Source organism: Electrophorus electricus, chromosome 22 (genome assembly GCF_013358815.1).
Source record: "Electrophorus electricus isolate fEleEle1 chromosome 22, fEleEle1.pri, whole genome shotgun sequence".
NCBI classification, from domain to species: domain Eukaryota; kingdom Metazoa; phylum Chordata; class Actinopteri; order Gymnotiformes; family Gymnotidae; genus Electrophorus; species Electrophorus electricus.
This window is the reverse complement of record NC_049556.1, coordinates 7634174-7646373: the sequence shown is the minus strand read 5'-3', so window position 1 is coordinate 7646373 and position 12200 is coordinate 7634174. Positions and strand designations below refer to the sequence as shown.

The window sequence follows — 12200 nt, the reverse complement described above, 5'->3', positions numbered from 1 at the left end:
TTCAGAGAATAGCAGTGCGGGGTGCAATGGAGATGGAGTCATCCTAGCTGTGGTGGAGGCAAGGCCTCCAGTGACCAGAGTGTCTTTAAGATAGTGTCATCCTGAAGACAGGGTGCAGCAGAGGCAGGACACTGAAGAAGAGCATCCTCTTATGAGCAGGGCGTGAGAGGATGGACTGCTGAGGGGTCAGGTGCTGGAGGATCCTCCTTATGTGCACCAGGATGTTCAGATGTTTAACTGACTTCATGAATCCCAGGTTCTTGTGGTCAGTGATCACACTAAAAGGGTGCTTGGCTCCTTCTAACCAATGTCTCCACTCCTGGATTGTTAGATTTACCGCAAGTAGTACCATTCAGCGGGTGTGTGGGAGTAAACGGCTATGAGATGGACCTTCTGTTTGGGTCCTACACGCTGACACAACACTGCTCCTACCCCTGTTTCCGAAGCGTCTACCTCAAGTATAAAAGCTTTAGAAAGATCAGGTTGTTTGAGCAATGGAGCCATCATGATTGACTTTTTTAATGCACAGATGAGTGCCTCAGCAGCTGCAGCTTTGTGGGTGCTCCCTTTAGTAGAGCCATGAGGGGAGCAGCTATACAGCTACTATTCCTGATGAACCTTGTGTAGGATAGAGATAGGTATCTGCATAGAGGGAAGGTTAAGGGAAGGAGAGAGAAAAGGAGGGAGGGAGTTAGAGATCCAGTCAAAAGCACAGTTAATAGGGTGACAGCGTAAGCTTTTGGCAAGGCCCAAAGCTACTAATTCCACATTCCTGTCTGTTTTCCAGTTTCAGGCAGTAGCACTTGCTGAATGCAGGTCAGCAATGATGTGTTGTAAATCTTCAGTGCCATTTAAATGGCTGCTGGAAACTATTGGCTTGGCCGGTTTTGTTTTGGGATACAGTGCAGGTATCTGTTTCCAGTGCTTGGGAACAACCTGCAGATCCTCCCACTCCCACCCACTGCAGCCCTCCTATATATGAAGAGGGAGTCCTGCTCTTTTTCCACTGTCTCAGTCTCATCTGTTCCTGTACTGACTTCAGGGATACTAACTCTGCCGGACACCATGAACAAGATCATTGTCTATGAGCATATTAATTTTGAGGGTCTCAGCAAAGAGTTTACCTCCAATGTCTCCAACTTGGTTGAGCACTTTTTTAATGACACCATTTCCTCTTTGAAGGTGATTGGAAATCCATGGGTGGCTTACACAGATATCAATTTCAGTGGCTCCCAGGCTGTCTACGAAGAAGGAGAATACAACAGAGTGAATCCCAATGACAGCATTTCATCACTAGAGATGATTACAGATGACCTGACAAATCCTCAGATCACACTGTATGAACACTCGGCATACAGAGGTAGCAGCATTGTTCTTACCTGTGAGACAAACCTGGCCTATGGCTCTTTCAATGATACAGCTTCTTCTCACAAGGTGCAGAGAGGAGCCTGGGTCCTTTATGAGCATTCAAATAGAGGTGGCGCTATGATGGTGGCCAGAGCATCTTGTGATGTGCCTAACTATGGCTGGTTCAATGACAAAGACTCTCATGTGCGCCCTTAAACCCGGGTAGGTCCATTATAACAGCTGAGGTCCTCTGGGGCCAGAAGGAGGAACACGTGTCATCTGTTGTCATTGACACCCTGGATGGTCGGAATGATACAGATCATGAGCAAAACTTCTCCACGGAGCTGGATCGAGAGTACGAGCAGGCTGTCACTGATACCTTCAGCTTCCGCAACGAGTCAAGCATCAGTGTGGGAGCAAAATTTGAGGTGAATGTGGGTTTAGTGAAGGCAGAGAGCAGCCTCACTTTGAGCAATACTTTCACAGTGGAGAAAGGAAGCAGCAACACTAGAACAGAGAAGAAGGCTGTCCGTGTCAGCCTGCCAGCCAAAATCCCTCCCCACACCAAGCTCACTGTGAATGTGGTGAGGAAGGAGGTGCAAGTGAAGGTCCCAGTCAAGCTGACCATCAACACAGGTTTCCTGAGTAAGGTGGAGTATGGTGAGTATAGGAGCAACTCTGGGAAATCGATTAGTGCTGAATTCAAGGAGGAGAAGATCTAATGCAGGTAGGAAACACGGTCTACATGAAAATATAAATTACATATGCATTTTACATACACTCATCATATGCTGGACATGCAGCAGTAGTGTAGTAGCTTTACTCTGTAGTCACACAAAAATTGACTTCATTTACTATTATTATTTCCAGAGAACATTTCAGGTGTGGGAACCTTTTCATTCTCCAGGCTACTGGGATACCCAATAAAGAATCTGCGTGACTACCCCTTATAAGAAAAGAATAAAATGCTTTTTCTCCCCTACCTCTCTTGTAATTTTGATATCTGCTGTGTCGTTTTTTTAAAACATGGCATAAAATAATAAAAAGAATTATTTGAAAAATCTAAGGGTCTTTTATGATGATCATGCATTGACAACATGCACTCATAAATATGCTTTACATGCATTTAATGAATATTCTAAAAGGGTTATATTATTAGCAAAATGCTTTTTTTGTGCTTTTCAATGTCATTTTTAGGGCACACTTGTATTTCATTCCTGTTAGATCAGATGTATGCAAAGCTTCCATCACATTCCATACTATAGAATATACGTTAGGCATGTTTCAGCCCATCTGCAAACAAAATATTTGTGGAAGGTACAATTGGAGTGCATGCATTTGATTAATGGGGCATTTGCAATGATCTGTGCATAACTGCTGGTCACCGAATCATTATTTAAAGGACAGCACAAATATGCTTTTATTTCCTTTTGAACCTGTAATGTCTTTGTTTTAACAGACACATGTTTAGGCAAGTGACCAGTTGTTTCTCAAGACTAGTGGACTGCAGGTGCTTTCACTGAACATTCTTGTTTTAACATGTCAATCAATGATCAGCGCTGTGGGTAACAGCACTCTGCCCCTGAGGGGGCATGGGGTTCAAATCCTGTTTGGACAAGTACTCTATGCTATACCAATTAGGGTCCTTGTACAAGGCTCCTAAGACTTCACTTGCCTACCTCTGTAATATGACTGAAATTTGTAAGTTGCTCTGGATGAGAGTGTCTGACCTGTGAAATATCAAGCCCTTCAGTCAGGTGTATTGGAAAGGAAAAAAGAACAAATTCATGAGTATAGGAGCAACTCTGGGAACTCGATTAATGCTGAATTTAAGGAGCAGAAGATCTAATGCAGGTAGTAAACAGGGTCTACATGAAATAAATAAATAAATTAACCCGGAAGTTAAATCAGTCCATAAATAATTAAATATCAACACAAAATGATTCCTTATTCCTTACTAATACTAGTAACAACAGGGCAGTGTTGATTAAACCACACATGTATCAACTTAGAAAGACTTTTCTCATTTTCTCTAAACTGTATTTTAGACTGCTGAAAAAAGCCAGTCAAAATAGAATACAATCACAATTTAAAATGCTACTCAATGATTAATAGGCAGTTAAAATATTATAAAATATTATAAAAATACAAATGCAAATGCTTTCTGGCAGGTCTATAATAAATGATTCTTTCTTTCCTTCTTCTTATCAAGACTGTACTGTACACCAAACACTGTTTGAGGAAATCCAAGAGGACCATAAGAGAGCCCATCCACCCAAGCCACAGTAATCTATCACTGCTGCCATCCAGGAATATGATTCAGAAGCATACAAAGCCAAAAACAGCAGGCTCAGGGTCAAATACCTCCTGCAGGTCATCAGGCTGCTGCATAGTCAGTAGTACTCCAACAAGGCCTGTACTCTGACATACACTCCCACCCTCTCAGATGCCACCTCTATTACTCTGCACCTTGTAGGAATGTCAAGCTAAATACCTTAGACAATAAAATAACATCTAATGATATCACTTCCACTGCTATCCCACTCATTCTGCACTGTCTCACATATACTGTTTACTCGGGGTTGTTTTTGCAATAGTGCACAGCATGTTTGATGAATGCATGATGCGTGCATGATATGTATGACCATGACTGTACCATTGTACTCTTTTGTTCTTTAGCAACCTGCATATAACTTCCGTCTTTCCCCCCCGGAGTTTGTCAATAGTATATTCACAGATATTTGTTAATTACTGCCAGAATGGAAAGAGTTCATACTTAATCTTTTCACACACCTATAACTCCCATGAACAACTGTTTTGATTTTGAAGAACCCATGTCTATTTTTTCATTAATTGCAATAAATGAACCTGTGTAGATCCTGAGTGTGTTCCTTCCATTTTGTTGTGCTCTGAAATCGGTTTCAGATATTTCTGGGAATGAAAATTCCCACAGTTTCATAATTGGAGTTTACTTTTAGTAGATATTGTGATTCTTCTAATGTTCTCTCAGTCACATTAGCTTGAATAAGTCACATAGCACAGGAGGCATCATTATGCTATTAAACTGAAACTGTAGAAATTAAAGGACAAGATTACACCACGGTTAATTCTTTTATTGTACTACATTAGACATCGTCATGCTTTCTTGATACACAAAACGGAGAAATTACAAAGTTATCAGTTAGGAATTGCTGTAGGTGCAGTATGAATGCATGCACACTGATTTTATAATTTAGAGCAAACATGGTAATAATTGTTTAAACCATTTCCTGAATGGAGGTTACCACAAAGCTGAGCTGAGAAAGGTGGAGGAGAGCAGATGCCCCAGAAAGACGAAGAGACTCAGTGTAAGCTGCCAGTACTGTTACACAGATCCCCCTCACAGCACTTCACATCCGTCATTGCATTTACTGTATGCATGAATGTTGAAAGGCCTTCACACATACTCTTGGTTGCACATCCACTCATGGTTAAATTAACGCTGTACATAACCACTGAGTGAGAGACAGGAAGAACAGAGAGAAATATTAAATCCAGTTGCACATGTAGACTTCAGTAATGTATAGATATTTCCATTTTGCCACAGTCCTCCCCACATTTAGTTGATTTAATTATTCTTTTATCAGTTTTTCTAAAATTCTAACCAGTGGATAGTTCAGTGTCTTTGCTGTTCCAATGCCCTGTGTTATGAGTTTAGTCAAAGAAAAATTGTGGTAAGTAAAACGTTTCCTTAAGAACCTCAGATTTAAAATATTCCCCTGTTTCTGACCAACTAAGGACACTACACACTGCAGGCTTTTCTACAGCTGGAATTGGAAACCTCAACCATCATAAGCAGAATACTTTGTACTTTTGTCATGCATAAAAGAACCGGCTTTATCCTGTAAGCAGATTGTTTGATTTTTACCTGTTGCGCTAAAGCAGTGGTCTTCATCTCCTTCACAGTTCACAGTATCTGAGCAGTCTCTGGTATTGCAACACTTCTTCCCATTAGGAGGCTGGTTTGGTAAAGCTAAAAGCAAGTAAACATATAGAGAAAGAGAGGAAGCTAATCAACATCAGTCTGCAAAATATGGTTCAGAAGGTCTCGCTACTATATTGTTATACATGACTGTGATTTAAATTTCCAGTTTAGTAATGTTCCTCTGGTGTTCTCTCTCACTGTGCACTTCCTCTTTAGATGTCATGCTCTACACACTCTGCCCATTTGCTCATTAGGGTCCACTCCCTCAGGTCTAAGTCATGATAAACTAGGACAAGTCAAGGTCACTGACATGAGCTGTGTCAAGTCCAGAGAAGTATAGTATTTATGTTTATAGCATTTGGCAGATGCCCTTGTCCAAAGCACTTCTGAAAGATGCTCTAGACAAGGAACAGTTCAGAGAATTTTGTGAAAGAAGTAGATTAATCTTTTACCTGGGACCATTTGCTTGTTGCACCTATCAGTGTCGCAGCATTTGGAATTAGCGGTCAATTTCAAAAGCCCAGCGTTCACCCTGCCACTGATACACAGTGTGGGTGGTATACAAGTATGTATACTATAGTCTATCTGTATACCATCTATAGAACAAATCATAAAAATAACATTATTTAGTGGAAATCTGTTCAGGATCTGTTAGTGACAGTATAATTTGCATTAAACTCATTCTTACTTGTGCTTAGGCTGGCAGTGACGCTACCACACTGATATGGACACGGATATGTGTAATTGTATTCAGTAGGTACCGGTGCATAATACTCATAGCATTCGAGTGCCAGTGCTAGAAAACAATGAGAATCCAGAGTGAACTGACTGCATAGAGAAATAACAAAATACACACGCACTTGGCATACATGCATTTGTTTTGTGTAGTCTACTGCATATTATTCCTGTAGTGGCTATGATAAATAAACAAAATAAATTAATCAGGATGTTAAATAAGTTTGTACATCATTATCAACACAAACACATAGGACATTAAACCATTACAACTTAAGCATACATTATCCCTTAATAATACTAGTAATACCAGGACAGTGTTGATTAAACAATACATTTATTAAAAGTAATTATGGTGCTGACTATGCTAATTATATATACAAATGATATGATTCTCCTCACCTTTGGTGAAAAACAAAGTGATTAGTCCCAATGTGATTTGAATGTCCATTACTGCATGAATCTTTCACATTGTATGAGAAATGGGAAGTGAGCATGGATGTATTTGTTTTATCAGGGTGTTTCCAGCACTTACAGGGGGTGTGGGCTTCCAACTTGGAAAGACTTTCCTCATTTTGTCTAAACTGTTTTTTAGACTGCTGAAAAAAGCCAGTCAAAACAGAATACAATCACAATTTAAAATGCTACTCAATGCTTAATAGGCAGTTAATATATAATAAAAATACCAATGCCTTCTTTGCGTGGCACTTATATGCTATGAGGAAAACAGTTTTTGATTGTTATAGTATTTTATTCCTTGCTTTGCCTATTTTACATATTGCTATTTAAACAGTGGCACTCTGATTGACTACTGCTATAGTACTGTGTGGCGTAGTACTTAGACTAAAATCCTCTGTTTGAATATTAATGGTTATGGAGGACTTTAATGTGTGAACTTTTACCTGAGTCCCCCTTCTAGTGACTGGCATGACTTCACATCCATTTTTCCAGCTAGCATTCTCTTAGCGGGTCATCTCTGGGGTCATTACCAGCTGCACATGAAAAGCAATAGCTGAAGAGAGAACAAGACAGACATTGGACAACAAATGCCACTGGACACAGAAAGAGTGAGCACTAATTATCTTTACTAGTACTACTGTAGGTCTGCATTCTATCTTCCAATAGCCTTTCAGGTCCTTCAGGTGCTCTTGGTCTTGGTAGTCTGCTACGTCTTGGTAGTCTGCTACGTCTTGGTAGTCTGTCCATCGTAGCATGATTTTCAATCTCAGGCCAGCAGCTCTGGTAATGACCTTGGTACATGAACTCATTGGGTCTTGATTCCCATGTTTGGGGTGTGGGGATGATGATGATGATGATGATGATGATGATGATGATGATGATATCTCCCCTTTGACCTGTCATCATGGCTCCCCCTTGCCGTAGCATATGTACTGTATCTCTTTGATCTCAAGTTGTGATAGCAGTTGCCGCTTACGGATGTTGGAACACTGACCTACGAGTTAGTCCAATGTTTGTAATGTTTGTAGGAAACATTAAAAAACAGAATCCTGAGAGTCCCTCTTTTTTACATTAAATATTTGTAACTGTGGAGTCACGTGTACTCAGAAAAGTAGCTAGGTGACTATGTTAACAGAAATATATGTTAACAGAAAGTAGCATTCAATGTAACACTTTCTCATAGTGAATGTAAAAGGGTTGAACTCTAGCAGTCTCCAGGAAGTCCTAATCAATTTTATCACTGTGAAATGATACGTGGCTTTAATTTCTTTAACTCAATTTATGATAGTAATAAAGTTCAGATCTCCATACTTCTACATATGGTTGTCATAGGGCTTAATGTTGAACAAATGTTTTGTTTCTTGTCCCTATATCTGGAAGCTTATTTGAACCAGTTTTGTACTTGCATTTCCTACTACAACTCTTACCATAACTTTCAAAGAACACAAATAGCTGCACTTTTAAGGACAATGAAACAGCAGGTAACATTTAATATTAATTTTGTTTTTAATTATTAATTATTTTTAAATATTGTATGTGTTTTGGGGAAAAAAGCATGTTACTTATTAAAGGGGTTATACTTTGCTACATTTATGTTTCTGTCTCAATTTCTCTCCAAATTGAGCTGTTCAGATGTGATAGTCTAGTATGTTCATATGAACTCTGCATGTGTAACGCTCATGTAAAAAAGACATATTATTTAAAATTCACATTTAAATCCATTTTTTCAGTGCTCATGCATATGCATTTGGGTATCTGGAAATACCCACAAACTTTGAAACTAAACAACCCAGTCAGTTTCATGTTGAATTCCTACGTCAGATAACACAGGTTAAAACAACTTGTTCATATTTGGCTTCCTTATGCACATCACCTATGAGGGTCATTAGAATTATACTGTCCCAGTCTAAGTAGCTCCACCCACAGATTGAGAATTACCTTTATGAGAGTGAGCCATTTTTTCTCACAAGGGCCAAACCCACTGACATTATTTCTAAGAGCTAAGCAAGCGCACAACTCTGTTGTTGGCTGCACAGACCAGCACAAAGCGCATTTTCAACCCCCAGCCTCAGAGCACAGAAGAGAGAATTGGGCAAAATTTATTTTTAACAGCCTAGCTACATTCAGCAAATAAACTGTGTGCTAACCACTTTGTGTCTGAATGCTTTTACAACCTGGATCAGCACAACTCGGGACTGGCAATGACACATTAAGTAAAAGAGGGGACCACTCTTAGTAGTCAAATTTACAACACGGCAGGAACCAAATACTTGCATGCCAAGTATAGATGGAGTTTGCTGGTTTTCTGTTTAGGCATATCAAGCTGCATCTTCTTTGTCTTCTGGCACTGCACTCACTAATATGTGTAGAACATGCACAAGAGACCTGCGGTGGCAAAGTGATGAAATATTAGTCCATATTAGTGTAGCGGCACTGCCAAACACCTAAGCACTAGTAAGAATTACTTTAATATAAATTGTATTTGTCACTAACAGATCTTGATCAGGTCTTCACTAAATAAAGTTATTTTTCTGTTTTATTCTGTAGGTGGTATACACATGGATTTTCGTATGAATACTTGCTTACCACCAAATGCTGTAGCACTGACCTCCATAATTTCCACGCATTACCAAGTTTTCAAAACTAATAACTTTTGATAGAAAAAAGAACAGTACAGTATTACACATATGAGACAGTGTTCGGTTTCCAGCTATAGAAAAGTCTGCGGCATGGATGACATTTTAATTGGTCAAAAACACAGTACCTTAAAAGCTAAAACCTAGTGTAAACCTAGCCACTTTAAACTGTACATAGGAAACATCATGCACTTCAATGTAACTGAAACAAGTATAAATAGCAACATGTTTCGCATTAGATGGTTATCAAGGCAAAACCCAAAAAGCCACAGCACTGCAGTTTTCAGTTTTCACTGTGATTTTAATTCAGTTTAGACTGAAGTCTAAAGATATAGTGGCAGATATAATTGGATTTAATATATGTACCTTTTTAAACATTCTGTCTATTTTTGTCTTCCTCAGGTTTTTTGATCATGGATTAAGGGTGACTTTGAGTAGATGTGCAATCAGGAACATGTGTGAGAGACATCCATCACGCTTGCAAGAGTAAATGTCTTGAGAGCGTTAAGCCGAGTCTCCTCCTCGTGCTGGGACCTCTGCTGTCCTCCACCCTCTTATACTGAGCTCAATTCAGAGCACTGTGGCAGGTTTTAATTTTGCACAGTTCCTGTTTCATTAAAATGAGCGAACAAACAATTTCTCTCATCTTTAATGATGGCCAGCTTTCATTTTTCATTGCCTCTGTTGGTCGAGTCTATTGAACTGAATCACCCCCCCTTGTGGTCAAAGCTGGATGAAGTTATCGTTCCGTGTCCGGAGCTGGCGAGTCAGAGGCTTTTGAAGGTAGACCTTTCAGAAGCAGGAGTCTTGGTATATGTGGTTATGTGGCCCGTTTTTTCTTTTGATGACAATTCTAGAATGATTCATTGCTGCCCATATGTTGAGACTTGGGACTCAATCAAAACAATTAGGCGGATTTGCTTGATCACAAGAATTGGCAGTGAAGAGTGAATTTGGATTAACACGATCTAAAGATAAGAAATGAAACATAAACAAAATAAAATAAAGTAACATGAAACTTGAGTCTGTTTTAACCGTTTAGCAAGAGGTTAGGGTTAGTTTCAAAGAAAAGTCTGGATTTCTTCTCACAGATGTTTTTTGGTGGTATCTCACAGATTAGAGGTTTAACACCCCATTCCCTGTGTATTTCCTCCTCTCCTTTCTACCTCTATACTGGCTGGGGGGGTCAAACCCTTATCAGGTAGCCTTTTTCATGATAGGGAAAAATTATTCCTGCAAGACATTCTAAAAATGTCCACCACAAATCAATGAAACAAAAGAAACTAATCACAAATTTCTTAAACAATTTCATACCTCAACATTTTAGAATGAAGTTTCCAAACTAAAGTATCAAACCCTAGCATGGGTGAAGTGACTGGACAATCACTTTAATACTTTTCCAACTTTCTTGAAGTTACAAACTACTGACTTATAACTGATTCATATAAAATAGCAAACAGTTTTGAGTGGTTAAAAATTTGTTTACAGTAAACATGACATAAGCAACATAAGTGAATGTATTAGGATGGATAATGCAAATCATTAATGAAAAAAGTATTGAAGAGAATAAGGAAACAATGGACGATTATCAAATAATAGAAGCAAACACAATTTGAAGATTTTTCCTGTTCTATTCCTATTCAGGCAAGATTTATTTTCCATTGTAATTCCACCATTTGGCAGGAAGAGGTATTGCTTTTTTACTGACTTTTAAACAGGTGTCCACTGTAGTAACCGGTATGCATAGTTTTTTTAATGCTGCTGTTGGTTGACTGGCTGAGTCCTCATAGATTTTACTCCTGAGCCAAAGATTTGGAGAGGTGTGTTAAGAACATGCATGTTCCTGCAATCATTATGTGTTAATGAACTGTTCTGTGGTATCTAGATTTCTTGTTGCCCCTTGAAGCAATGGTTGCAGGATTCTACTCTGTAAGGGTAACAACCATCTAGCTGCTGTTCTTTTGCCTTTCTCCTTTATTTTGGATGTTTATGTGCAATTTCTTGTATGTATGTCTATTGCATAATAGTGTATATGATCTCTTCAGGAAGGTGCACAGTACACTTGTGTATATTAACTTTCTTTTTCACCTCCCTCTGCCTCTTTTTGCAGTTAGCCTGCTATTCTGACCAGGGATTTAAGCGTGAGGTGGCTGTTTTTATTGAAGTTGCTTTTTTAACCAGATAGCATTATGGCTATAGGCTGTTACAGGATATAGATGGCACCTTCCATCAGTATTTGAGTATTTGATGGCAGGTGTATAATAAAATGAAAACTGTTTGAAGAAACCCAAGAGGACCATAAGAGAGCCATTCATTAGTAATGGTAAAAAAAATGAAATAATAATAAAAAAGCTGTAGAAGTGGCTTGTGACTGATTCAACATGTGTTGAGTGATTTCCGGTTGTTGCTTTTGAAGTGTAATGCTGTTAGCAGCTGGTGAGGGGTGCCATACTGCAGAATATCTGAATAAAACCTGTTGAACAGAGGAATGGCTAAATATGTACACCATAAATATATGAATATTGTTGTAAAACTTTCAGAGTTGTATTTTTAATTGAACTGACAGCTTTGAAAGGCTGTAGGGAAAATGTTACAACAAAGCTGAACTGAGGAGGGAGGAGGAGAGAAGAGGCCCCAGAACGAGGAAGAGACTCGGTGTAACACTGCTAGTACTGTTACACAGATCCCCCTCACAGCACTCCACATCCGTCATTACATTTACTGTATGCATGAATGTTGAAAGGCCTTCACACACTCTTGGTTGCACATCCACTCACAGCTCCCTTAACGCTTTGCATAAACACTGAGTGAGAGACAGAAAGATCAGAGAGAAATACGATGATGACACTATCATAGTATTATGTACTATGATAGTATTAATACTATGATATGAACATATACTAACAGCTACCTTAACGCTTTGCATAAACACTGAGTGAGAGACAGAAAGAACAGATAATAAATTATTTATTTTAATGACTGCTTCACTACACTTTAGAAAAACCTTCCACTCCACAGGTTTTTATGGATTAGGATGTAAGATTCATCATTAATGGTAA

General features: G+C 39.0%; 1 protein-coding gene and 1 pseudogene across 1 annotated transcript; one reads left to right on the top strand and one right to left on the bottom strand.

Moving 5' to 3' along the window:
* The first annotated feature begins 1065 nt into the window (after positions 1 to 1065).
* On the top strand, positions 1066 to 2069 carry LOC113569218 (annotated as a pseudogene).
* A 2458-nt stretch (positions 2070 to 4527) lies between these two features.
* On the bottom strand, positions 4528 to 6497 carry LOC118240630 (urokinase plasminogen activator surface receptor-like). Its single transcript, XM_035521640.1, has 5 exons — positions 6449 to 6497; positions 6000 to 6107; positions 5764 to 5907; positions 5255 to 5359; positions 4528 to 4841 (listed from the first exon to the last, which is right to left on the bottom strand). Exons 1-5 carry the CDS (start codon positions 6495 to 6497, stop codon positions 4690 to 4692), a joined length of 558 nt encoding a protein of 185 aa, XP_035377533.1. The 3' UTR covers positions 4528 to 4689.
* Positions 6498 to 12200: the final 5703 nt, after the last annotated feature.

What these genes read in the sequence shown, in the direction of transcription:
- LOC118240630 (XM_035521640.1), bottom strand. Translation starts at nt 6,497, where the DNA reads ATGGACATTCAAATCACATTGGGACTAATCACTTTGTTTTTCACCAAA. An exon ending in CACTTTGTTTTTCACCAAAG is followed by an intron (nt 6,108 to 6,448) that starts GTGAGGAGAATC and finishes ATTGTTTTCTAG; the next exon opens with CACTGGCACTCGAATGCTAT. An exon ending in CAACAAGCAAATGGTCCCAG is followed by an intron (nt 5,360 to 5,763) that starts GTAAAAGATTAA and finishes ACTTGCTTTTAG; the next exon opens with CTTTACCAAACCAGCCTCCT.